This window comes from Bubalus kerabau, chromosome 6 (assembly GCF_029407905.1).
Source record: "Bubalus kerabau isolate K-KA32 ecotype Philippines breed swamp buffalo chromosome 6, PCC_UOA_SB_1v2, whole genome shotgun sequence".
NCBI lineage: Eukaryota > Metazoa > Chordata > Mammalia > Artiodactyla > Bovidae > Bubalus > Bubalus kerabau.
The window spans coordinates 3,224,747-3,251,891 of NC_073629.1; the positions used below are offsets into that span (position 1 = coordinate 3,224,747).

Here is a 27,145-nt window from a genome sequence, read left to right on the forward strand (position 1 = left end):
GCTGATGTGTTAAAATGAGTGTATGCTGAGGCTAAAGGTCTAGTGGAAGTCAACTCATCAGCCATCTTGGGCCTATTTTGTTCTAATCAGTTTGAGTCACGTCCTTGGCCTAGGTCACTCTTTTAAAGGTTGTGCCCTGTCCCTTTCCCTCCTGTCAGAAGGACTGGGAAACTGGGCAGGTTACATCACCCTCATTTGACATTTTGTGAACAACCACTATGTATTGGGCATTGTTTTGAAGGCTGGATAAAACAGCAATGACAAAATTAAACATAGTCCCTACCCTTACGGAGTCTATAATCTAGCGATGAAGACAGAGCATAATTAAATAATTCCAGAAATGATTATTAATAATATGATACATGGTGTGAGGAAAAGGTACAGAGGGATTTAAGGATGCACAATAGTGAGCCCTCACTGAGTCTGGGAAGTCAAAAGCATTGCTGAAGGAGTGGCATTTAGGCTGAGATCTGAAGGATGAGTTGGCTATGTGAAAGATATGTGACAGAGAGAAAAGATCTTAATGAGGAAGGGAATCAACACACACTGAGTAGTCCTGCAGTCAATAAGTATTTATTAAGCACCCACTATATACTGGCATTTGGAATACAAAGATCCCTGCCCTTACGGAGCTTACATTTTTGCAGAATGTGAAAGTGGAGAGGACACGGGTGAAAATTAGGTGATGCTAATCACCTCGGTGTGACTAAATGTAAACAGGAGAGTTTGGAAATTAGGTTGCAGATCACAAAATCTTTCATCACATGGTGGAGCAGATCACAAGGAGCCTACTTCCCTGGATTCTGTAAAGGCAAGGGCAGCATCTCACTCACCTTTGTAAGTCTAGAGTACAATAGTGCCTGACCAGTGGCAGCTGCTCAGCACATGAATGAATGAATGACTTTAGACAGGCCAGTGAACAATGAGAAATACATTTCAGAAAGAGAATCTTTGGTATAAGGCAGATAAGTTAGGAGCTTAGGGTTAATGTATATACACTACCATAGTATACCCAATATAAACATATACACACAACATAGATAAACAATAAGGACCTACTGTATAGCACAGGGAACTATATGCAATGTTTTGTAATAACCTATAAAGGAAAAAAATTGAAAAGAATATATATATTCTTTTTCAGATCACTTTTCTGTACACCTGAAGCTAACCCACATTGTAAATTAACATAATTTCAACTTTTAAAAAGAGATTGAAAAAAAAAGAGATAATCCTCAGTGTAATATACAAGATGGGATTGAGCCAAGACCAGTTAGAAGGAATTGCAATTAGACAATTGCAAAGATAAAAGATCAGTTGTTGCCATATGGGTTTGCCTGTTTATTTATAAATTGTATCCATCAGTACCACAACACTGATACTGTATGGTCATTAATAAAACACAAATAAAATAGGAATTTTATTATTTTCTTCCTCTCCTCTAGTGGAGACTGTCCTGGAGACTAGTGCTCTGGATGATGAGGACTGAACACAAATAGAGACAAAGGAGTTGGAGAAGGGTGTGTTTGAGGACAAGTAGGGGTCTGCTTCCCACACAGCACAAGAGCTGGACAGCAACTAATGAGAAAGATCATGTGTGGATAGACAATGTCACCGAATTGTTGCTCCAACAAATTCTATTGTCTGACCCACATGAAAGAATTTGGTCAGACACATCTCTTCCAAGATTAGTTGGAATTTGGCAGGATAACCTGAGACTGAAGAAGAGAAAAGGGAAGTTGTCTAAAAGAAATGTGGTTGACAGCAAAGCAAATCCAGGTGCCTGCCTTCTGCTAAGGGTATTTCCTGACCTGATCTACTGTGAGTAGAAATCTTACCTAGGGCCTCAAGCCATGAAATCAGTTTACAGTTTATCCCCTTGAGTCATGAAGCCAAAATAGAGAAGCTTCTAAAGAAGTGAAGTCTCTCAGTCGTGTCCGACTCTTTGCGACCCCATGGACTGTAGCCTACCAAGCTCCTCTGTTCATGGGATTTTCCAGGCAAGAGTACTGGAGTGGGTTGCCATTTCCTTCTCCAGGGGATCTTCCTGACCCAGAGATTGAACCCCGGTCTCCCTCATTGTAGGCAGATGCGTTTACCATCTGAGCCACCAAGGAAGTGTGACCAAAATAGAGAAGGGAGAGGCAATAGGCAGAAGGCCTAACACATGGATGATTCATCCACTCTAGAAATCACTATAGGCAGAAATGATATTTTCTCTATCTGCCCAGACTCACACTGTCCGTCACCTACCCTGGTAATGATGATCACTACCATTTATTGAGTGCCCACCATGGGCCAGGCATTGACCTAGAAAATTTACATCAAGTTAATGCTCACAGCAGCCTTGTGAAGGAGACATTTTGCTTTCCCTGTTCTCATGTGTAAACAAGGAAAGTGAGAATTAGGAGCAATGACATTGTACCACCAGTACTTGTCCAAACTGAGATTAGAACTCAAGTATGTCTGACTCTGGGCTTCCTGGGTAGTTCAGCTGGTAAAGAATCTGCCTGCAATGTCGGAGACCTGGGTTCAATCCCTGAGTTGGGAAGATTCCCTGGGGGAGGGCATGGCAACCACTCCAGTACTCTTGCCTGGAGAATCCTCATGGACAAAGAAGCCTGGTGGACTTCAGTTCATGGGGTTGCAAAGAGTCAGACATGACTGAGCAACTAAGTACAGCATAGTACAGCATGCCTGACTCCAACTGCATTAGCTTTCCACTATACCTGGGAGCCATGACCTCTGGTCCTAACCTCCTTTCTGGGCTCATCAATCCCCATGCCTACCCTTTCAGGAGCTATTCTCTGCCGCACTAAATTTCCTACTTCTCCCTTACATACCATCCTCTCCATCATGCTTCTCAACTTGTCTGCCAATGCTATGAGTCCACAAACCACATTTTGAATAACAAGGACCTAGAAACTGACTACAAAGGCAGAATCTCATTTCTGGACCCCTCCATGCCCCCACCCCAGACCTACTGAATCAGAATCTTTTAACAAGATCCCCAGGGGATTTATACATGCATTACAATTTAAGGAGCACTGATCTCAACCCGAAATATCCTTTCCTTTGTTCTGCACCACACGACTTTTTACTCAATATCATTTGAGCATTTACTATTTGCCAGGCACTGTGTTTAGAACTAAAGACACAAAATCAAATTAAATATGAGGCACAAACTTAGGATGATAATGTATTCATGAGAAAGATATATAATAAATAGTATTTTTAAAAGGGTGAGTGCTATGAACAACGTAAGAACAGGATGTAGTATCTTACATATCCAACTCTAAGCACCATCATAATATCAGATACTAAAAAAAGCTCAATGATATTTCTGAAGGAAAATAAAGAAGGGAAGACAAAGACATAAAAGGAAGGAAGGAAAAATGATAGAAGGAATTGCACTAAACTGTAACTTCCAGGAAATTCTCTGGTAGTCCAGTGGGTAGGACTTTGCACTTCCACTGCAGGGGCCATGGGTTCAATCTCTGGTCAGGGAACTAAGATCCCACAAGCCGCGTTGTGTGGTCTAAAATGCATAAATAAAATAAACTGCAATTTCTAAAATGACAACTCAGACAAGACACTCATCAATGACTTCCCCATGGGGTAGCTTCATTTGGATGTGCGGTTATATCCCGATATCAAGATCACTGCAACCCTCAACCCACCAAACTCTCCTTCTCTCAAATTAGCCCAGAAATCTGGATTTATCCTTAATGCTTTCTTCTCCTTTAATCTTATAAAGCTATTAAAATTGCTATTATTCTATTCATTCATGTATGAGCTATTCAGTGTCCAATGTATGCTCTGAGCAGGAGTTCAGGGGTTGAAAAGATCATATCTAGCTGAAGTGCTTGCAGAAGTTCTCATGAGTCAGGGGGTCAGAGTGTGTGGTCAGACAGAGATCTGAATCTTGACACAACCACTTGCTAGTTTTGATCCTGGGGCACGTTCTTACTCTCTTTGCACCACTGTCTGTAAAAGAGGATAATGATATTACCTCACAGACCTAGAGGAGGAATCAGTGAGACATACACCATTGCTATTATTATGATTGTGTGGAGCAGGATGGGATATGAACATTCAGTCAACAACATAACTTACAAAGAGAAGAGGAAAGAATGGCGACCTCTTGAGGGATGGGTGAGCCATCTGCTTGGCTTGAAATCCAGGGTATAGTAGAAGTAGAGAAAAAGGGCTAGAAGCACTGCTTGGGGTTCCATCAATGGAGCAATTCAATACCAACTCAAAAACCTGTGGTGAATTCAAATAATAACAAAAAATACCCGAAATTTCTAGAATAGGTGGGATTAGGATCAAAATTTGCTCTGCCTTGATGTGTGGGAGGAGAATGGCAAAAATGGAGAGGGAGGAAGCTTCACCTAGAAACAAGGTCATCAAGAGGAGACCCTGGTTTGCAGGAAGAGAGGTGTCAACTCACCGAGATGAAGAAGTTGGCAGTATATCCACACAGAAACATCTAGAGGCAGATAGACAAGCTGGTGTTGAGTTCAGGAAATGTTTGGGCTGGAGGGAGGAACTTGGCACACAGACATCACTGAATAATAAATAATTTTGAAAATAATAGTTAAAACCAGAAACATGGGTAAATGCCTTGAGGCAGTTCAGGCTGGGGAGGAGGGCTCCTTAGGAAATATACCCTGGGGGAAGGCAGGAAGCAAGAGGAGTCAGAGAAGCCAAGAGAACTGGGATTTGCAGAATCCTGGAATTAAAAGAAAGGTTTCAAGGGATATCCTTAGTTGTCCAGTGGCTAAGACTCTGTATTCCCAATGCAGGGGGCCCAGGTTCAATCCCTTGTCAGGAAACTAGATCCCACATGCTGCAACTAAGATCCAGTGCAGCCAAATAAATAAATATTTTTTTTTTTAAAAGCACATGCAGTAAGTATTTAAAAAAGAAGAGCATCAAGCCCTGCATATAAGGACTGAGAAAAGGATTTTGTGGCAAAGACAGGCACAAGTGACATTCAACAAGACAGCTCACCAATTAGGGCATCCTTGGTAGTCTCTGCAGCCTATTGTAATACGAGGCTACTAGAAAAACTTGATGAATATTGGCCACTTGAAGAAGCTGCTGCACCGTGGACTGAACGCATTCAGCAAAGCAGCCTGACTCCATTGCCAGGGTCCACTTCCTGTTTCCTGTAAGGCTTCTTAGCCGAGCCTGGAAAGCAAACTGGTTACTCTGACTTGAAGTGGCAGTAGGAGGGCTTTATCCACAGCCCCCACCCCCCACTGCCCGCAGCAAAGAGTGGTTTCTTTAATCATATTCTCTAAGACCTTGAGGATTCAGTTAACCCCCTTGTTTGCCTTCGGACCATCTAAGTCAAATAGAAATTATCTCCCTTTCAAGAAATTCCCGGGGTAATTCCTCAACAATTTTTGGTGGTCTGTTACAGTCTCTGAAAACTCTTACCAAGATCAACTAGAAAATAGGCCTTTGTGACCCAGAGTTTCCAAAAAGCTCACTTGACAAATTGAGTAATGAGTCAACTGATAGGAAAAATAAAGTCAGAGATTGACCAGCTTCTAGAAACATGGAGTGTGGGGTCACTGGAGGCTGAGGGAGGCAGTTGTAAAGGGGATACAGAGGCCAGCATCCTGGAGAGTGCGCTCTAGGGCTCTCACTGGGGGAACTGAGAGGCTCTGTCATGCACAAGAACATCAGAAGCATGAAGTACAAAGGAGGAATTGTGTGTGCCCTGAGAATAAACTCGAATGAAGTTATTCACAAGGAATGATTGTCTCCGAGGTCCTGTCATTAAAGCTTTTCCATTTCTTGGTGTTTAGAACTGATAACCTTTGAGAGGAGATAATAGTGCTCAAGACAAAGGATGTCAATTTGACATCAAGTAGGGATGCTAATCTGGAGAAGGCAATGGCAACCCACTCCAGTACTCTTGCCTGGAAAATCCCATGGACGGAGGAGCCTGGTAGGCTGCAGTCCATGGGGTCGCTAAGAGTCGGATATGACTGAGCGTCTTCACTTTCACTTTTCACTTTCATGCATTGGAGAAGGAAATGGCAACCCTCTCCAGTGTTCTTGCCTGGAGAATCCCAGGGACGGGGGAGCCTGGTTGGCTGCCGTCCATGGGGTCACACAGAGTCTGACATGACTGAAGCGACTTAGCAGCAGCAGCAGCAGCAGGGATGCTAGAGAGAGAGACAAAGTGGGTGGGGGACAAAGAGGTGCCCTGAAGAAAGAAGTAGATTAAAAAATATATGCTCATTGGGCTTCCCTGATGGCTCAGTGGTAAAGAATCCACCTGCCATTGCCAAAGGTACGGGTTCAAATCCTGGTCCAGGAAGATCCCACATGCCATGGAGCAACAAAGCTCATGCACCAAAACTACTGAGACACAACTACTGAGCCTGGCGCGCTGGAACCGTGCTCCACAAAAGAAGCCACCACAATGAGAAGCCCACACACCGCAACTAGTGAAAAGCCCTCATGCAGCAACAAAGATCCAGCATAGCCAAAAATAAATAAATAAAATTAATTAAAAATATATAAAAATATATGCTTAATGTAAGTAAAGAGACAGTGCTCATAGTTAAGTTATGGGAAATAGTATTTTATCCAATTAAAAAAATAAATTTAGTGATTCAAACATTTATTGAGCAGCTCCTAGGTGTCAGGCACTAGGCTGGGCAACAGGGCAGACGACACATCCCCTTGAGAAGTGTACAGCCTGCTGAGGGAGACAAGAGTGAGCAAACAACCATGAAACAGCAGGAAAGATGCTAATAGAGGCAGGTACATGATGCTCACAGAGGCAGGGGAGACTTCACCAAAAGAGAAAGAGAAACTTACAAGAGCAGCACAGAGGCATCGTCGCACTTCTGAGGACTCTGGTTTGAGCTACATGCAGCAGCCCATTGCTCTTTGCAGACTGAATGTTAATGAACGAAAATAGTCTCTACTGAGTGACCTGAAACATCCCTCTAGTTAGATACTTTGCTGAGACACAAATTTGAATGGTCTGCTAGGAGGCCAGAGTGTACTTGCCAGCCATTTACTAGTGAATGGATCACACCCCACACCTGGCATTTGTGCCCCAGCACAGCTTACCTCTTCTTTTCTCATTGGCATCTATGTAGTAATTCTCACACTGTGATTAACTTTTTTTCCTTTGCAGAGTCAGAGAAATATGGAGTTAATAAGGTACAGATGTAATGAAGTAAAGAGTTTATTTTAATGGCAAAATTTATTTAAGAAGCTTTAGAAATTACCTTGGCCCCATATTTATAGAACCATTAAGAGTCTAAAAAAGATCCCTTACATTTTTCAGTCACACTTTACTGCTTTTTATAGTGGAAATTATAAGTCATGGTGATATTCATGATTCTGGAGACTCATGAAGGTCATGGATGAACCCTTTGAGAATGTCAGGGGTCCACGTCTGTGAATAATGAATTATATTTTATTGGCACTCTACTGGATATAACACGTTCTCATTTTAAATTGGAAAAATAAGATATATTCTCTTTTATATGATTTTCTTATAATTTGGAGAAGACTACTATTGCCCTTCCCTGTTTATAAAGGCTCAGTATGTATTACCAGAAGACAAAGAATAATATTTATCCATAAAATTGCAGCCTGACAAATCAACATAGATAACTAAATTCCCCCAACTGAATGCTTTTCCCTTAGTCTATTTCCTGTAACTTAGTAACCACTGAAACTTCAATCTGGCCCCCTCCCCAAAATACCTCAAACTTAACATGACAACACACAACCTCAATCTGCTTCCACTTGTCACCTTGTTTTGGCTATTAGGATCACATGTATTTAATTGCTGAAGCTGGAAAACTTAGAACTGGCCAGACTCTTCTCTTAACATCTAATCAGTTACCAAGTAAATCGATGTTACCTCTTAAATGACTCTCAAAAGTAATCAGGCCTCTCCAGTCCCCTGGCACTGCCCTAGCTCAGACCCAAATCATCTGGCATCACAATATTCTGACACAGTGCCTCTAACCTGTCCTTCCTCTATCCCCCAAGTTGATAGAGAGTAATTTTTCTCAAAATGCAAATCTTGCATTCATTAGTTTCCACTGAAGATAAAAATATGGTTCCATCAATAACTGGTTCCTGGCCAGTGAGTCTGATGCCCATGGGTCTACACATAACACTTTGAGAATTGCATTGACTGTGAGCTGTTTATTTTCCTAATTATGCGGTGTTCTTTCATACCTCTATGCATTTTTTATTTCTCCAATTCTTGTGCTGCCCGGCCTTTTCACTCCTGTACTCTTAGCGAATTTCTACCAGACCTTGTAGATTCAATTCAAACGCCACTGCTTCAGGAGAGCCACGTGTGAATCTCTCAGTGGCTCCTCTAGATAGAGGCTCCTGTGGCCCTGAAAACATGCTATTAAAGCACGTGTCACAGTTTACAGCAAGAACGTGATAACAAAGTTACCTTCTCCTGTGATCCACAAGCTCTTGTCTTTGAATCCTAGTATTTAGCATGATGCTTGGCTCCTGCCACGCAGTCAGTGTTTGCTTAATGGAAGGACCAGCGATTGAGATTGGTGGTTACATGGTAAAATGAGAGAAGCATGTTATCAAACGGCAAAAACTACATTTTTTGTTAACTCTAAACTGAATCAAGGTGCCAGGAAAGTTAAAATAAGGATAGGGTACTTTTAGATCTCAACTGACTTTTAAATTACTCATCACATCTGTCCTTAGCTAAAGACTAACTCTAACCAACGTCCTGTGTAGCCTAAGTCAGAATATTTCACACCTGAACACTGGATCCAACAAATGCTCAATGACCATGGAAGAAGTACTTAAAAAGAAGGTACTGGCTTTAAAAATACAAATGGGAAAAAAATGCCCAGTAAAACCATTTGCTTTTTTTTTTCCCCTGTTTGGCATTTTAGAGCGCAATATCAGACACAGGGCATCACACTGTACACAATGTCCAACATCTGTGGTGGCAATCTCCACTGAACAGTTACTGTGATGCTGTTTTTTGTTCACTCATTCATTCACTCACAGAAACTGCTGTGCAGCTACTGCGGGCCAGTCACCATAGCACAAGTAAAGGAAAGAACAGGTCCCTGAGATCCAGGATTTCTACAGGACAGATGGATTACTACAAATGGCCCTGGACTTGAATCATTAAGCAGTTACTATTTAAATCCAGCCCGGTTCCAAAAATGTTCTCAAGTTTTCCTTGTACTTAACAGGTCACAGGTTACCTTGGGTAACCTCAAGAAGGCTGCTAAGCATTCTAATGCAGCCAGTCTGTAACGCAAGGCATAACACGTCTCGGGACACAGCTACATTCAAAATACAGCGTTTAGGGTACATTCACTACTGCTCTAATCTCCCAGTGGGTAGGGGTTTGCTGAAAGTCGGTTTTCTAAGAAGGAAAAGATTTGGATGAAGACAGATGATGAGTGAAGCTGCGTTCGAGCTTCAACCAAAACTCTTGGCGTGTTAGGGCACGGAAGAATTCTCTGGATACCCTCACCGTGTAGAATGGTGCAAAGAAAAGCTCCCAGGGCAAACCCAGTCAGGGAAAGATGTAAAGTCACTGCATTTAGCACCATACTGGAGCCCAGACTTCGGCCTTCTTCAGGGTAAAATACTAGGGGAGCTCAAGCCTAATTCTTAACAAACTACATTATAAATGACGGGCCAATCTCAGATATAGCTGCTCCCCTAACCCTTAGGCTGCCCCATAGGTTCACTGCCGGGTTCCCACCCAGATTCTGGACAGCGCCCCGCCCTTCTCGGTCCCACCCACCCACCCCAGGAGGGGTCCCCGCAACCCCCAAGCCCAGCCCTGGAGAACCACCCACTGCAGCCCCGCCCCTCCCGAGACCCACGTGTCGGGCCCCACCCCGGCGCTGGCGGCCCTTTAAACACCCCCACCCTTACACAGTACCCCCCCCAACCCCGACCCGAACGGCAGCCGGAGAGGGACAAAACTCATGGCGTTCAGCCAGCTTCCTCCGCGGATCTCGTCCCGGACTGCCCTGCCCGTGGGGCCTTCCACCCTGGGTCACAGCCCCTGGCGGCCCCGAGCCCGCGGCGGCCCGGCAGAGGAGTGTTGCAGCGGCCCAGCTGCGGGGCGGGGCCGGCGGGAGAGCAGGTCTCCGCCGCTGCCACGGCTGCCTCCGCCTGCTGCTCGGGCCGCCCGCTCGCCCGCCGCTGGGTGCGCTGCACGCGGGGGGCCGCCGCGGTGCAGAGGTTCATGCAGCGGCGGCGGCGGCGGCGGCGGCGGCGGCGGCTGCCGCTGCCGCCGCGGAGGCAGACAGACCGGGCGCTGCCGCTGCCGCCGCCGCCGCCCTCCCCCGGCTCCATGCCGCCACCGCTGCCGCCTCCTCCTCTCCGGCGAGGGGCGGGGGGCTCCGGCCCGGTGTGGGCACCACTCCTCGCAGCGCCGCTCCCCTCCCTGCCCTCCGCTAGGGCCCTGGAGCTGGCGGGGGCGCCCGCTGCCTTCTAGGAGCGCACGCTCTCCGCGCGCCCTGCGGGAGAGAGGGGGCGGGCGTGGGCGGGGGCGGGCGGGCGTCGGGGCAGCCGGGACCCCGCAAGGCGGCGAGAGGAGGGGGCTGCCTCGGAGGATGCCCGGCGGCGGCTCCCCGCTCTTAGGCGCGAGCTGAGCCGGACCCAGAGCGGGCGGCGCGTCGCCATGCCGGTGTGACGGGCGCCCCCGGCTGCCCGCGCGGTCCCCGGCGCTGCCCCACGCCGCGCCGCGCCGGCGCCGGGCGGCAGGATGGGCTGTATCCAAAGCATTACCTGCAAGGCGCGGATCCGGCGCGAGAACATCGTCGTGTACGATGTGTGCGCCACCATCGACCAGTGCCCCACGCGCATCGAGGAGACCTCGCCCATCGTCCTGCGCTACAAGACCCCCTACTTCAAAGCTTCGGCCCGCGTGGTCATGCCCCCCATCCCCCGCCACGAGACCTGGGTGGTGGGCTGGATCCAGGCGTGCAACCAGATGGAGTTCTTCAACACCTACAGCGACCTGGGCATGTAAGCGACCGGCCGCGCGGAGTAGGAGCGGGCTTCGTGGCAGGGTCTCTCCTCACCCCGACCCTCCTCCCCAGCTCCTTCTTACTGCTCTCCCCATCCTTTTTATAAACCTTCCTCCCGCCTCCTTTTCCATCTCCCTCCTCCCTACGCTTTTGTCTCAGTGACAGGGCTGATGTGTGTAGGGAGGCTCCTCGCGAAGGCATTTTCTCGTGGTTTGCTTCTGATTCCCTATGAATGCTAGGAGCACGGTGCGGGGCGGGAAGAACGCTCTGAGGAGGGTTCAAGAGACGGAGGTGGGGGTGGCTGGCTAGTGCCCTGGGAGTTTCGGGGCGCCGTCTGTGGTTTGCAGGGCTTCTGGGGAAGAGTTTAGGGGGACCTGTAGAGAGTAGTGGAGTGTCGGGGGCGCGTGGGCTGTACCGCGCGTGCTTTGGAGAAACCCGAGCCGGTTTGGAGAGGAAGGTCCCAGGCGTCCAGCCTGGACTTGGTCTGCCCTTGTTCCTTCGACTGTTGACTTCGAGCTCTTGTACCCCGAACCGGAAAGCCTGGAGGCGTTTCCATCCGGAACCGCACACCCGATAGACACCTCTCTGGCTCAGCGCCCTCCGGAAGAGTACTGGAGGTGGTGGGAGTGGAAAGGCTCCGGGCGCGTCCCAGCGGAGCGAGGCTGATGGCCTTGTGCGATACGTGTCTTTGCTCAGTGAAAGTATGGGTCTCCTGTCGGTCTAGGGTCTTTTCTTACTCCAAAACTTTATTCTCCGGCGCTGGGAGGGATTCCCCAGCGCCCACCGCCGAATTCTGTCGGAGAGCTGGGAGCTCTCCAACTTCTTTCAGCAGCGCCGCTCTGCGCGCGCCGGGCTCCCGGGCTCCGCAGCTGCGGTGGAGACCCGGGATCGCGGCGACTCCTCTGCCGCCAGGGGCCGACAGCCTGCCCCGGAACCGCAGGCTGCTGACAGTCGCGTCCAGGACTTGTTTATTAACTAAATTTTCATAACCCCCTGCCAGACTCCTTTCAGAAGTACACTCTACACAGTTGGCAACTACAATGGCTAAAAGGTTTGGGGCCTGCATTTTGCCTGCTGTTACAATGTAGGTCTAAACACCCTAATTAGCTTGCAGCCCGTAGGTAACCCCTCTTCTGAAAAGTCAGCCTCATTTCATTAGTAATCTAAAACTCAAGAGTTCCCAAGGTTCATCTTTTGAATATGGATATAAGGTGGGAGAGTTTCCATTTTAAAAGGTTAAACTATCTTTTTAACAGCAGTTTGCAGGCTTTTTATTGCACTTTGGGAGCATGTAAGTTAACACTAGTCATAGGTGCTAAAAGGAATTCTGACAGGTTGCTTTGTCTCTTGCGGCTCCCACTCCCACCCTTTTCCCCACCCCAGAGAGTCTGAACTTTCCTCTCTAATCATAAAAATACAATTCTGAAGAAAGCTCCTTCCTAGGGAAGATGTGTGACAGCCCAGTTTGCTCCGTCTCTGCACCCAGAGTGTTCTTGTCTTTCTGGAAGGCAGCTGGATGTGAGAAATAGGGGAAATCTTATTTGGGGTGAATTCTGGTGGCTCAGATGGTAAAGAATCTGCCTGCAATTCAAGAGATCCTAGTTCAGTCCCTGGGTTGGGAAGATCCCCTGGAGAAGGAAATGGCTACCTACTCCAGTATTCTTGCCTGAAGAATCACATGGACAGAGGAGCCTGGTGGGCTACAGTCTCAAAGAGTCGAACACAACTGAGCAACTAACACACATGCCATTTAAAAACATACAGCCCCTCAGAAGAATTATTATATCTGAACATGTGTGTCTTTTAAATATTTTTCTTTTTAAGAAACTCATTATTTCCAGCTAAATCAGAGAAAGCCCCAGACAGGGCAAGGGCACCCTCACGTTTGTTCTCTTGGCCTGGCCCTGACAGCAGTGTGCAGCATGGGTTGGGGGCAGTAATTGCAGCCTGGGGCCACTCTGGGAGACACGAGGTGGGACTGAGCCGAAAGTCTTACTTTTCCCAAGACTGCACAGCCAAGAGTCTCTGCTGCCTCACATCTCCTGTAAATTAGTAATCTGAAAGTAAATAAATCATTCTTTCATAAAAGAGAATATATTCCACCTCAGGAGAAGCCAAGGTGAGGTATAAACAGACATGGTAGTTGAACTTCCTTGACTCTATGAGAAGATGTGTCTACATGGGAACCCACTGTAGGGTGTGAGTTGGTGTCTGCTCAGAGGGACACATTCTCCCTGACCCTTCCTTGCTGAGTTCTTGCCTTTGGGATTTGGAGGGGGGGAAAAAGTTCTGCCTTTAAACTACCACTTTCAGTATTTTAAGATTCTTGCTTTTCATGTTGTTGTTGGCAGGGGACAAAAATAGTCCCCAAGAAATCATAAAACATATTATTTTAGATTTGTGTCCAGGGGCCTCCTGTTTTTGTGGCTGCAATAATGGCTGTGTGTGTTTAAGCCCACTTTGGAGCCTGGATTTGACTGAACCAATTTCCACGAAATGTTTCAGCCCTGAAAACTTGGCCAATGTAAACTTTCTGATAGAAACCCATATTGCATGAAAGTCACTGCAGCCTATTAGTTATTATGTCCATTTTAGCCAGTACCTTGAGTGGAGAAAACACTGCAGGCTGAATTCTCCCCCCTGTGTAATGCTCTTGTTACGTGAAGCATGGTATGATGAGAGACTATAGGTTATAAAACTGCCTTTTTCAACATTTAAAAGGGACTATGCCAGAGGAAACCTGCAACTTAAAATGCCAAGAAAACTTTATCTATAGGTTTAAAGAAAACATGAGCTTTCATGGTTTAAATTTCTCCACATTTCCAAGAAAGAAAAGGCTTCTACAAGAGCATTTGAAGTAGCTGATGGTCAGGATGGCCAGAGCTTAATTTGAACTTGAACTCAAGTGACTTGAAACTCCCTCTAGTGATTCTGTAGGAAGCAGGCTATTAATGCTTGTGGCCCCCATTTCTTTCTCATTTGGCCCTGATGAACCTGCTCCTGCAGCCCTGCCAAGACTGCTGCAAGGCTTCATCCTTCAGGGAGGAAGAACCACTGGATTTTCTCAATCAACCCATCAATAAATAAATGTTTATTTTACCAACTGCCTCTGATGTACCAGTGCCAGCAAAGAAAACAAAGGAATAAGCAGGCAGCTTCAGTGTTCCTCAGTGCAGGAGGTAAGTAGGGGCACAGGCAGAAAAGGCCAGTGCTCCCAAGTAGTATAGGAGAAATGCCAGAGAAAGGGACCAGGCCAGGTGTTCTCGATGTGTAAAGACTCAAGCTGGATGCAAGGGACTGGTGAGATTCAGCCAGGCAAGGAGGAGGGGCTAGTTCTAAAGGGCAAAAACAGCAAATACATGGAGTAGGCAAATATAAGGGGGCACTCACAGGCAGTAGAGGAGCTTTCAAGGTGAAGAACAGTGGGGGATAAGGTCAGAAAGGGTCTGCTGGGAAGGCCTAGAAGAGTAGATCTGGAAAAGGGAAGCTTGAGATCAGATCTTCTTAACCAAAAGAGTATGAGGAAGCGCTTCATACTCTTTCAGTGCCTCTTGGGCATACAGGAGCTTTTCAGTAGAGACTTAAGACCTTTATGATAGAACAGGGTTTGTTTGTTTGTTTGTTTGTTTCTAATTTATAGATATAGTTGACTTACAGTGTTGTGCCAATTTCTGCTGTACAGTGGAGTGATTCAGCCCGCATATGGATGGGAGGCCAGGCGTGCTGTGATTCATGGGGTCGCAAAGAGTCGGACACGACTGAGCGACTGATCTGATCTGATATTTGGGGGGCTCAGCCCATAAAGAATCCACCAGCAATGCGGGAGACTGGGTTCAATCCCTGGGTTGGGAAGATCCCCTGGAGCTGGGCTTGGCAACCCACCCCCGTATTCTTGTCTAGAGAATCCCATGGACAGAGGAGACTGGCAGGCTACAGCCCATGGGGTCACAAAGAGTCAGACATGACTTGGGTGACTAAGCACAAGCACATATATGTGTACACACACACACACACAGATATACACACACACATTCTTTTCTGTTACAGTTTATCACAGGATAGAGCGCAGTTCCTGTACAGCATGGTAGGCCCTTGTTGTTTATCTGTTGTATGTGTGATAGTTTGCATCTGCTAATCTCAGACTCCCAATCCATCCCTCCCCCCACCCCATGATGGAAGTTTTGAATGCTAGAGTACAATACCCAAGAATAAGGAGTGGGGTTCATGTGCCAAAGATGCAGGCAAAGCTGAGGTCAGGGGGAGAGCCGGCAGCGGCTGAAGGCCCTTCCCGCTCCCTCCGCGCCTAGGTGTGGTGTCTTCTAGAGCTGTAAGAGTCAGCTGTGGTCAGCTTAGGGCTGACAGTGTAGGGCTTGAAGAGCCTTGGCCTGGGTGCAGCTTGAGGAGCTGGGAGCTTATGCCTCACCTTCAGGAGACAGCTCCTGCCTGTCTCTCTCCTCCTCCCGCAGAGCCAACATTACTGAGGGTTTGACTATACCCACCCACCTCTGTTACCGTTTCAGTTTATTCCAAGCTGATTTCTCTCAGTTCCAAATTTGCGCTTGCTCAGCTCGTCTGGGCTTTCCATATTCCCAGATCCAGCGGACACTTACCTTTTTATCAATATTCCGCATGACAGCTTTCCTGTGTCTTGAGTCACTTCCATCATTTAGCTCTCCTGCTGTTTTTCTGGCTGTTCATCTGTCTGACCTCAAAGTGCAGTTCATTGGGACACTTCTCATTCTGTACTGGATGGATAATTATTTCATCCATCCCAAGGGCACCAGATGGCCTCTGGGACAGAGTCACCTGCAGTACAGGCGTATGTGTCTACACAGTTTCCACTTGGCTGGCTGGAAGAAATCTCAAGCTCAGTGTATCCAAACCTGCGCTCTCCATCTCCGCTATAGCTCCCACCCAAAAGCTGCACTTCTGCCGTTCTTTCCCATCTTAGTAACACCTTCAGCCCCTGGGTTGCTTCAGCTGAAAATCCGTTTGTCACTGTAGATATTTCCCCCGACATTCATTCCATTATCAAATCCTGCTGATCCCATCCCGCAGATAACTAATCCAGCCACCACTTTCTATGCCCACCTCTTCCAGTGTAGGACATGTCACCATCCCCTATCACTTGCTCCGACAGAGGATTTCTGACCAAACTTGCCACTTCTGTTCTTGCCCTCCCCCTTATGTTCCAGCCTATCCCCCATATGATAGTCAAGTGACATTTTAGAAATGTAAATGCTGTTGCTTTCTTGCTTAAACCCTTTAATGGCTTCCCATTACAATCCCAGGATGAAATTTGCAAATCTCTCCCCACTCTGAATGTCTGTTCTTAAGCCCCTTCAACCTTTTTTCATTTCTTCAGAGAAACTAGTTTCATCCTGATTCAGAACTTCTCCATGTGCTGCTCTCTGTCTGAAATGCTCTACACACCTACCCTTTTCTAGCAAATTCCTACTCCTCATTCAGGTCTCAGCCGTTACCTCAGAGAGGCAACCCTGAGTTCATAGTTTCTATTAGGGTTCTCCTGTTCTCTTGAGTAACACACTACTCTTTTAGTTGTTACCGTTAATAAGCCAGTATTTATATGTTTATGTAACTTCTGATTTATCTACAAGATATTGTAATCCCCATTAAAGCAGGTATTATATACATTTTATTTCTCTGTGAATAGTGCTTGGCCCATAACAGGTGTTAAACATTTGATCAAAATAAAGGAGCCCTCTTTCTAACCTCAAATAGTCTGTGTCCCTTTCAAAAAATCATGTCTCTCTGGAAAATTAGCCTTTCATGTAAAACCTAGTGCTAATCCCACAAATCTCCCCAACTCCCGACACTCCAGCAGTCGCTTGACACACGAGCAGTTGAACTCCACCGTGCTTCTGTGTCATTTTGAGCTGCATCGTCCCACGAGATTCCCCGCTCCTCAACCCAGGGCGCCTGTCTGCCGCTCCCCCTGTTTCCCTGCAGTCTTCTGCACACCAAGAGTGGGGTTCAGTAAACACTGAGGCCTGCCTGTCACGTCGCCTGCTACAGAGTGGCATTAAGCGTCTGCACAAGGAGCTGGGACATGGAAGCTGTGTCGTAGCACAGCTCCACCCGCATCATCAACTCATGGCCTGAACTCTGGGACTTCCGGAGGTGATGGTCCTAGCCAGCACTTAAACACCTGGCCGAGTAGGGTGATAGCCCCCTTGTTCAGGGCAGCACGTGCAGCATAGCTTTGAGCGTGGCCCTCACTGGTCATCGAGATGCCTCCTTCAGGCACTTTGCTCTTGTGTCCCAGGAGCTGGATGAGCGTGAGGTGCAGTGTCCCACCAGGCCCAGTGCCCCACAGCAGCTGGCGGCCACGTCCTCAGTCTCCCTGTGGAGACCAGAACCGACACCCCTCCCCCATTCCCATGACGCCCCCAGTCAGGGGCCTCATTATCTGGAAGTAGTGAAGGTGGATCCTCACCAGAAACGATGGGGACCCCTGTCCCAGAGCATCAGATGTGAAAGCAGGATGCAATTCACTTATTAAAGTCCTGAGTGCCCTTGAAAGGGAGGCAGCCTAACCCTTTGCCTCTAATCTTCTCCATCTCGGCAAAAGAGGAGCAGCAGCAGATTAGCTGGTCTTATCAGGAAGCATTAATCTCACTGGAGATAAAGCACAACTCTGGAGTTGGAGGGGGTTGGAGGAACAGGCAAGGAAACATGATTCAGAAAAAGAAGGGGAGCAGTACATGGGAGTTAAAAACAAAATGTGGCTTGTGTAGCATGGTATGCTGAAACGCGGCTGCGCTGGGTGGAGAAAGCAGGACAGGTGAGCTGGGAGGTGCGGGACTGCAGGGTGTCAGCGACCTTCCCCATGACAGCAGCAGCAGATACTGTTTGTGGATGAGGTCTGCACATGCTTCATGATCCAGGTTAAAGGAGGCTGCCAGTTGAGTCAGGAAATGCAGGATCTAGTGTAAGATGCAAGATCCCAAACATCCCCTTCCCTGTGATTTGTGGAGTGCTGCGATCTTGTCTCATCCTCCCTATTATGACCCTGGGAGCTAGATGCTCTGATTATATCTGTTGAGAAAACTAAGGCTCAGGGAGTCAGAGGACTTGCCTGAGATCATGCATCTAGTTGGTGGCTGAGCTGAATCTTTGTGAGAGGGTGGGGCCAGGAGGGTGAGATACCAGGTCCATCCATTGTTGAGCTCATTCCCTGGGAGCAGGGGGACACCTCCTCACCTCTCAGGGACCCAAGCTGGCCGGGACTGTAGGTTTTAGTCCTGTGCTGTCTCCTCCAGGATCTTCCCTTGGGCTCACATGTCAGCCCAGATGGGCAGCCCTGGACCCCAGCAGTCACACAGACCCCTCAGTTATTGTACTTGTGAGCCCGTTCATCCCTCAAACTCTCCACACAATTGCTGTTTGGACAGATGATTAAGAGGAAAAAAGAGGACCCCCTTCTGGTAGTGGGAAGGACCCCTGGCTCTACCCTCACTCATCGGACGTTCCGCTGGCTCCTAGGAATTCTTATCCTATTATTGCAAGGTTCACTCAGGCCACTGTGTTAGCTGTGTGGACCCCACTCCCTCAGCAGCTCTGACACAAGCCAGTTGGAACCGTCCACTGTGCCGGTTGAGGGTATACCAGCTCTCTTTCCAGCACAGGGATTTGAGTCAGAAGACCTTGGATTCGATTCCGAGCCATATGACCTTTGGCAAATTCCTTAACAATCCATCTAGTGTCTAGTTTGCATTCATGTAAATAGACAGCAAAAAGTCCTGTGCTGTCTACTTGGCTGGGGGTCAGGAATCAAGTGAGATGAAAACTGTGAAAGTGCTCTCCAGACTAGTGTATTGTGCACGTGTTTTTTTGTTTTGTTTTTTATAGCGCATGACTCTTGTTGGGCTTCCCACGTGGCTCAGCAGTAAAAAATCCACCTGCCAGTGCAGGAGATGTGGGGTCAATCCCTGGGTTGGAAAGATCCTCTGGAGAAGGAAAGGGCAACCCACTCCAGTATTCTTGCCTGGAGAATTCCATAGATGGAGGAGCCTGGTGGGCTCCAGTCCATGGGTTCGCAAAGAGTCAGACATGACAGAGCGACTAAACAGCAACATGGCTGTTGTTACTAGAGGGTGACTCTGGATCAGCCTCAAGGAACAGGGAGGTTGTGGCTTCCCGCGCAGAGAGAAGCATTCACACTCTGGGGAAGGGTCGCTCGTGCATCAGCCACACTCCCCCAAGTCCCACTCAGAGTCAGAGGGTAGGAGCAAGGCTCACTTTATACTTCAGAGCCAGGGCTGTTTTTCATTCATACTCAGAGGAAGTGGGTAGCTGTTACCCTTTGTCCCACCCAGAGGTTGCCCTCCCAGATCTGCTCTGAGCTGTGGACTCTGGGCAGCAGCCAGGACCCTGCCGCTCCCAGTCCTTGGCGCCATGCCTGCATCTCAGCCAGGTCCTCATGGGGACTGCCGGCCCTGCCCCAGACCCCCTGATGTCAGTGTCAGTTAGGCCCCAGATGAGAAGTCAGGGACTTGGGGCTGGAGTAACACTGTGCTGTCCCTTTTCAGGAATGTCTGGAGTTTCCAGCCTGGGTGGACAATGAGACCCACACCTGAAATAATTTGTGTCCAAAACTATTTCTAATACATTCTTCCTGATACATCTAATAGTAGATCTTTAACTTATACTTTCATGAATTTGTCCCTTTAGAAGGCAACCTCACGTAATCCTGAAATCATGAGACCTATGTAGGACAGCCATTTTTCCTATTTTAGATAAGCAAGCTGATTAAATAACTAATGTACTCAAGGTCACTGTGGCAGGCACTGGTAGAATCAGGGCTGCCTCATGCCCTCCTGTGCCAAGTGCATGGTCTGTGCCAACCCTGTACAGGAGGTGGGGATGAGAGAGGTCATCCCTGGGGTTGTGTACATGGAGCACCAGGGTCAGTCGGTGCACAGGCATTTTGGAGGGCATCATTTATGGTCTCTGAAGATAAGAGTGGGCAGATAGGAACATCCAAATGTATTCCAAAAAGGCAAACAGAAATTTTCAGGCTGTCCAATTAAGCAAAATAAATAAGGCTGCGTGTCACCTGACGGCACCTCGGTGGGGCTGCTGTGACAAGCCTGTCTCAAAAAGCCTCTGGCTGACTGACTCTCTGGAGACCTGACCTTTCCAGGCTGGCGTGTGGGCTATGTCAGGCCAGGGTGCTTAGAGGCTGTCAGAAGTCTGGCTAATGGGAAGCAATAAATCGGCATCCTCAGTCAGCAAGCTCAGCAGCATCCTGAAGGGACAGGCAGGCCAGGGAGGTCACGGTTTGTGGGCACGAGTGGTGACAGGGACAGCCTTTGGCAAGGCTGGAAACTGCCAGAAACAGGCAAAGGAAATGTTCCTTTGCCCTGGGCATGGGTAAGGGGAGTGAGTCAGGATCTGGCATGTGTCGGGAGGGAAGGATGAAGAATGAGAAGTGGCTTTCTCCCTCCTCCTCCTCCCAAGAACCACCAGCTGAGCCTCCATTCCAAAATGGCAAATGACAGCCTTCACACCAAAGCCTGGGCAACTCACTTCAAGACCAGGCTTTAACTGACTCGAATATCTGAGGCTCTTTCAAATTTCCATAAATAAACTTCACCGTTTTGTTTTTGTTTGTTTTTTTTTTTTTGAGTAAGGATAAGAGATTTGTGCTAAAGAACTAAACCCAAATTCCTGTTGAAGATGTCTTCCTGGCCCTTGGAGCCAGGGAGCTTGTCTTCCTGGGACACATGTACACTTTAAGAAATGGGCAGGCATTAGGCTATTGTCTGTCTCCCCACGAGGCTGTAAACAATGTATTCAACTTAATGATGATCGCAGCCACCATTTGTTGAAGACTTCGCCAGTGCTAGATGCTTCGTATGCACTGAGAGCTGGGTACCATACTATCCCCACATTAGAGATGACAAAACCAAGGCCCAGAGAGAGTGGGTAACTTCCCTAGCATTAACCAACTCACAAGCAACAGAGCTAGGATCAGAACCCAGAATTCCAGCGACTCTTTACATGCTTCACCGCCGCGTTAAGGCCAAATGGTACAGTGAATGGATGAACACATGGATGAGCAGAGAGTGTTCAATATAATGCCTTGAGTGTTTGCTTTTGTCCTTGCTGTGGAGATTTAGGGAATAAAGGGTTTAAATCACTTTGGAAGCAGCCAGTCTCATCGCCTCCCAGCTGGTTTGCTCAGCTGGTCCAGGCATGTTAATGAGATCAGGGTCTTGGGGTCAGACCCAGGGGACCCTCCCAGCACCCAGGTCAGCACTCTCTGCCCTTCCAGCTGCCTCGCACAAGACTGCTTCCAGGTACCAGTCATAGCAGACTCTAGGTTACGGGGCAGAGGCACAGCCGGGAAAATGCGAGTCAACAGAGTCACCCTTGACTTGGGGGTGTTAGGGCCGTGTGAGAAATCGTGTAGCCCAGCCGCTCACGTTACAGACGCGGACAGTGAGCCCCAGAGAGGCGCACTGACACAGCGAGTGAGTGCTGGAGCCGGGAAGAGACCCGGGTCTCTCTGACTCCACAGCCAACGTTCTTCACCACCAGGCTACACTGGGCCTGACGGGGAGCAGGTAGCTCACTCCATGAGTCAAGGCTGGCAGACCCCGGTCTGTAATGCAGTCATCAGGGGTCAGCGCCACCTATTTCTCATTTGTTGAGGGTCCGAGTCTGTGGGCCGCCCAAGGGAAGCCAAAGAACAGCCCTTCCGCACAGAGAGGAAGTCAGATGGGCCCTGGGGAACAGCTACCCAGGTGCCAGGAGCACAGAGACCAGCGTCTTCCCAGTGTCCGTAGGCAGTGATTAGCAAACCAGAAAGGAGAGGGGCTCCCCGGAGATGCCCGGCACAGATGGCAGGAAACGGGAGGGCTTGGCAGCCAGGGGAGGAGGCATGCATGGAAAAATTGAAAATTGAGATTCGGCCTGGATGCCCAACAACCCAGAATCCATTTCCTCCACCCCTCAACGCTCCCCATCCCCAGCCCAGGTGCCGAGGCCATCCCCGGGCCCCTGGTCCCCTGCCCACAGGCAGCAGGGTAGCTCCAGGGCCCCTGGCAGCTCCAGAAGAAATGAGATCCAAGTGATGTCAGAGATGGCAGATTGTGAGGGGGCCAGGGCCCTCCCCTGACAACAGGGCTCAGCTGGGTGGCCCCTGTGGAGCGGGAGCAGATGGGGAGTCTGAAAGGGAGATCCTGGAAGCCTGGAGACTGTTTCTTTTGTGTCTTTTAGTTGGGTTTTCTCCGTTTGTTTTTTTTTTTTTTTTTTTTCATTTTATTTTTTGTGAACTCGATACAGTTTAGCATCGGGTTCTGATCCAGTTTTGTTGTGTCTGCTTACTCTAAAGGAGGTGAGGGTGGGGAGGAGCAGGAGCAAGCAGGCTGAGCTACAGCACAGTTTGCTTTGTCCTTGTTGGGATCTGAGGGATGGATTAGAGGAAGACGGAGCTGAGTTTGTGCCTCCAAGCAGCCTGTCACCTCTGCCTATCTGGCTGAATCCAAGATCTTTGCACCACTCCAGGCTGCCTCTCCTGAGGAAGATTCTAGAAATTCAGCATGATGTCAGCGAGTCTGCTTTCTCTACACATGGTCCCATTCTAGCCTTGGCCTTCCCTTTCAAAACTTGTACTAGTGTGGTCCCATTCCAGCCTTAGTCCTCCCTTTCAAAACCTGTACTAGTGACCTACCTCTGGCATTCTCTAGAGGCCTCCGTGGAGGAGGAGGCACCTTTAGGTCTCCTGTCTAATCAGCCTATATTTGGGAAGGCTTTGCCTGCCTTTATCCCTGTCCAACACTTGTGCTGTCTCCGTGTCCATCTCAGTATCTCCCTGCTTGCCCTCTGACCCTGTTTCTGCTCAGGCGCTCTTTCAAGCTGTTGGGCTTTAGCCAGATGCCTGCTCCCAGGCCCCCTGTCTCCTGGCCCTCCTTGTCAGGCTTACTCTGTCCCTCTGAGGGGGGAACACAAGTGCAGAGGGAGCTGCTGCCAGAGAAGCTCACACACGCCTCTGTCCTCCTTGGACCCTCCAAGCCTGTCCTGGACTTCTACCTTCATCTCTTGAGTGAGCATAATCTCTGTAAAGAAAACTGCTTGTGCCTTAAATGGGCAACTAAACTAGTGTTCTGGAGGTCTGATGAGGCAGCCGGAAGAGCTAGAACCAGAGACAGCCTCAGAGCAGGTGGGGGCAGGGATGAGGGGACCAGTGTGACAAGCATTCAGGCCTAGGCAGCACACAGTCTGGAGCAGAGAGAGGGGGCATGCAAGAAGGTTCAGAACCTGCTTTACAGCCCTTGGCTTCCCAGCAGCCATCAGAAAGGCCTGGGTGTCCAGAGCAGACCCTCAGACAGAGAGGACAAGTGGCAGGGATAGACAAGAGTCCAGGGGAACCATAGGCAGCCTCATTCCTGCCCAGCATGCCGAGATAAGCTCTGGATGCTTTGTCTTCCCAGGTGTGAACGTGGGGGGAACTGGCCCATCCTTGTTTGGACCCCACCCCACCGCACAACTGATGCTACAGAACAACCTCCCGCAGAGGCTTCCCTGCAGAAAAGCCCCCGCAGGAAACTTTCTCCACATGGGTAGTCGAGCTGAGAGGCTTCTGAGATGGAAGGGAGGACAGGAGCCGGGAACTCCAAAGTGGTCTCTCTGCAGCCAAGGCAAACATCCTCCTGCTTGAGCCAGTGCCGGCTCCTCTCAGATGTCTCTGGAAGAGTTCATCTTTTCAGGACCTAAATCCCACCGGGAACCTAGACCATCTGGCTACTAGTGGGGTTGCTAAATCACTGTTGAAAAGACTTTCAGAAATGGACCTGATGCATAATTAGATGGAGAGTTGGACCCAGAGCAAGGCTGACAGAGAGGGGTCTTGCAGATGTAGTGCCAAGGGCCCCTATCTCCCGCAGAAACCCCCAGGCCTCACCGCCGAATGGAAGGAGAGAATTTGTCCACATGAGAAAAAGTTTTCATGGAAACCGTCAACCTTAGGATCTGTGCCCAGTTACCTTTCCACCAAGTGGCCAATGGTCTTTCACCAAATAGTGGCGTGGATCCCACACTAAGGCTGAGACATGGGTACAGCCCTCATGGAGGATTGTTTGTATCCACTTGGAATTGAAGATGGTTTCCTCTCCACTCACAGAGGCCATAGTTTCTGCAGTTTGTATCAATGCCTTCAGACTTGTGATTGAGGAGTCACAGGCCAGGTACCCCTACCATCAGACAAACAAGCACTATTGAGCCGAGAAGAGTGGGGGTGCTTCTGGATGAGAACACAGGCATGTTTTTGTGGTTATTCTGAGAAAGAAATCCCCTACTTGGATGCCAAAAGGTTTTTTTTCAAGATTTACCCTCAGCATCTGGTGCCTCCTGAAACGTCTGGTTGTCAGAATTGGTATCTAGAGTTACATGCCAGTGTCTGCATCCACGAGAAGGAAAAGCAGCTTGGAGTGTTGTCATGCCATCTTGAAAGAACAAAGACATTGAAAAAGTATTCTCCTAGAAATATCTCTGGTTAAATGGAAGCAGAGTAGCCAGAGAGAAAGAAGTGGGTGGGATGGTCAGGCTGTTTTCACTGGGACAGGTCAAGGGCTAAGTATATATCAACAGTTCAAGAGCGCAGACCAGTTGACAAGGTAGCAACGAACTCTTGAACTGTTTCAAGTCTACATGCAGTTGTTTCCAGTCTCAAGTGTTCATTTTCTTCAGATGCATCCCTGTTTGTCAACAGTGGGATATTTACATGACCCAGGATAGAACTGAGGTGGGTCTCCCTGGCAGAAATCACTTTTCATAGGAGCTCAAAATTCCAGTACCAGGCCACTCCATTTAACTTCTAAACATTCCCGACGGGCTTCTATGTATGCTTAAAATGAATGTATTTTTACTATTTCTTATGTCCAAAAGCTCAAGCTTGTTAGCTGTGTTATGGAAATATTCTATATTCTTGCTAAGTCTTATCTGCTCAGTCTATCAATGATTGAGAAAGTCTGTTGAAATTTCTCTCTCGCTTGTGTATTCATGACTCTTCCTGCAGGGCTGTCCACTGTCGTTTTATACATTTTGAGCCTGAGCTTGTTTACCTGTTTGATTTTCAGTTTCCTCTTCATTGCTGACTCCTGGGGATTTGTTTTGCAACCTGAACTGTGGATTCAGTAAGAAATTTGTAACGGAGGGTTTTTCAAGATATTTAGTCTACCACAATTATGATTTGCGTACTAGATTCTTCTGTTCCTCAACTATAGACAGAGCTTTTAGTGGCTACTTTTTCCAGTTTGAAGGGATGCCTTTCAAAACAAGCTGCCTATCTAGGAAAGGTGCTAAGGTGCTTTGATAAAAAGAGCTGAAGTTTCTTAGCACTGACATTGAGGGTGAAGAGGGGAGCCAAGGCACTGTAAGGATCTTGGGCCCACAGCTCAGGACAGGAGTGTCCAACAAGACCCCTGCTCTGTACTGGGCATGAATGACAGGTGCAAACCACTGCCTCAGTGGACCCAATGCCTCTGCAGTGTGGTAAGCGACTGCTGAATGATGACTGCATTTGCCAACTATTTGTACACAATTCAGGGCCCGAGATGGCCTTGGCAGGACAGAATGTTCTGCTGGAGAAGAAGCTGCTTTCCTAAGAAACCTCAAGGCCCCACTCAAGCACAGGCATCCTCAGTGACTCTCTGTAGTGGCAGAGACATGAGTTGGCTCCAAGATTCCCCACTCTCCTTCCCTGGGCCTTCCTCCTGAGGCTCACTTTGCACTGCCATTTGGCTTCTGGCAAATGGTGAGCTTGTTTTACCTCCTCCTGTTCCAGATGGCTCTGAGAAGGACCAACAGGAGGAAGGAGGGTGGGAGAGCAGCTGGGAGGCAAAGCTGTCTGCTATTTGGAAGGCATATCCAGGGACCCTGAGAAGGCATACATGCCTGGCATACATGGCCCTGGCACTCAGCAGGCTGACTGTCTCCAGAGGTAGGGGCTGAGGGTGGAGATTCCCTGTATTGAGCTATTTAGGGCTGTGGACATCTCAAGGTGGTTGGGGCCACATAAAGCTTGACTTTGATAAAGAAAGACAAAGCTAGCATGTCAGCATTTACAAAAATGCTTTCAAGTATGTTACCTCTGTTGAACTTCATGCTCACTCTTAGAGATGATATTGTCCATATAACAAGGGGAAAACCAAGGCTAAGCAAGTTGTAAGTGATTTGTCAGGTTAAGTGAGGAAGTGGTAACACTTGCTATCTGGTTCCAAGTTGATTGTTCCCTTTAGGTAGCTGATATTGGAAGGAAAAACAGTGATAGACCTTTGGAAGCTGAAAAGATGTTGAAATTCCATGCTCTGACTCCTTTAAATTTTTTGCAGGTTAAAAGAAGAGGGAAAAAAAAAAAAAAAAAAAAAAAAAACATAAAAAGAGGTAAAAGGAATTGTCCAAGGTCATACAAAAAGTAAAATGGCAGACCACTTAGCAATCCTCAAAGGATTGCATTTATTTTAAAACTTTGTGTTTCTGATAGCATTTCAATTCAGTGAATTTCATTTTTTATGAAAGCTTATCATTTCTTTGGGAAATGATTACATTACTCCATAATGTAATGATAGTCTACAGGAATGGCCTAGCCTAATAGACAACTATATTGGTAAGAAAGGTCCTGACCACAATTGTCAGCTGGGCCTCCTGACTCCCACTGGTCGAATGAATTGTCTCCTGCCTCACATCCATTTAGTACCCATCAGAAATCTGAGCTGTGTAACCCACTTGGCTGTTAGTGTAGGTCCATTCCTAACCCAGGTATCTATTATTGATTCATCACCTGATAAGCACAAGATGAACAGGAGATGTTAGGTGTTCTACACAAATTGTTCTTGTTCAGTAGCTCAGTCATGTCTGACTCTTTGTGACCCCATGGACTGCAGCCTACCAGGCTGCCCTGTCCTTCACCATCTTGTGAAGCTTGCTCAAACTCCTGTCCATTGAGTTGGTGATGCCATCCAAGCATCTCATCCTCTGTTGTCCCCTTCTCCTCCTCACTTCAGTCTTTCCCAGCATCAGGGTCTTTTCCAATTAGTCATTTCTTTGCATCACGTGGCCAAAGTATTGGAGCTTCAGCTCCA

At 48.0% G+C, this 27,145-nt stretch overlaps 1 protein-coding gene across 1 annotated transcript in view; it reads left to right on the forward strand.

The window, feature by feature from the left end:
- The first annotated feature begins 10,594 nt into the window (after positions 1–10,594).
- FAM78B (family with sequence similarity 78 member B) overlaps positions 10,595–27,145 on the forward strand; it is a 94,672-nt gene continuing 78,121 nt past the window's right edge. The window contains exon 1 of the mRNA XM_055587203.1: positions 10,595–11,034. Coding sequence (XP_055443178.1) covers positions 10,772–11,034 — 263 coding nt within the window. The 5' untranslated portion in view covers positions 10,595–10,771. The remainder of the gene's footprint in view (positions 11,035–27,145) is intronic.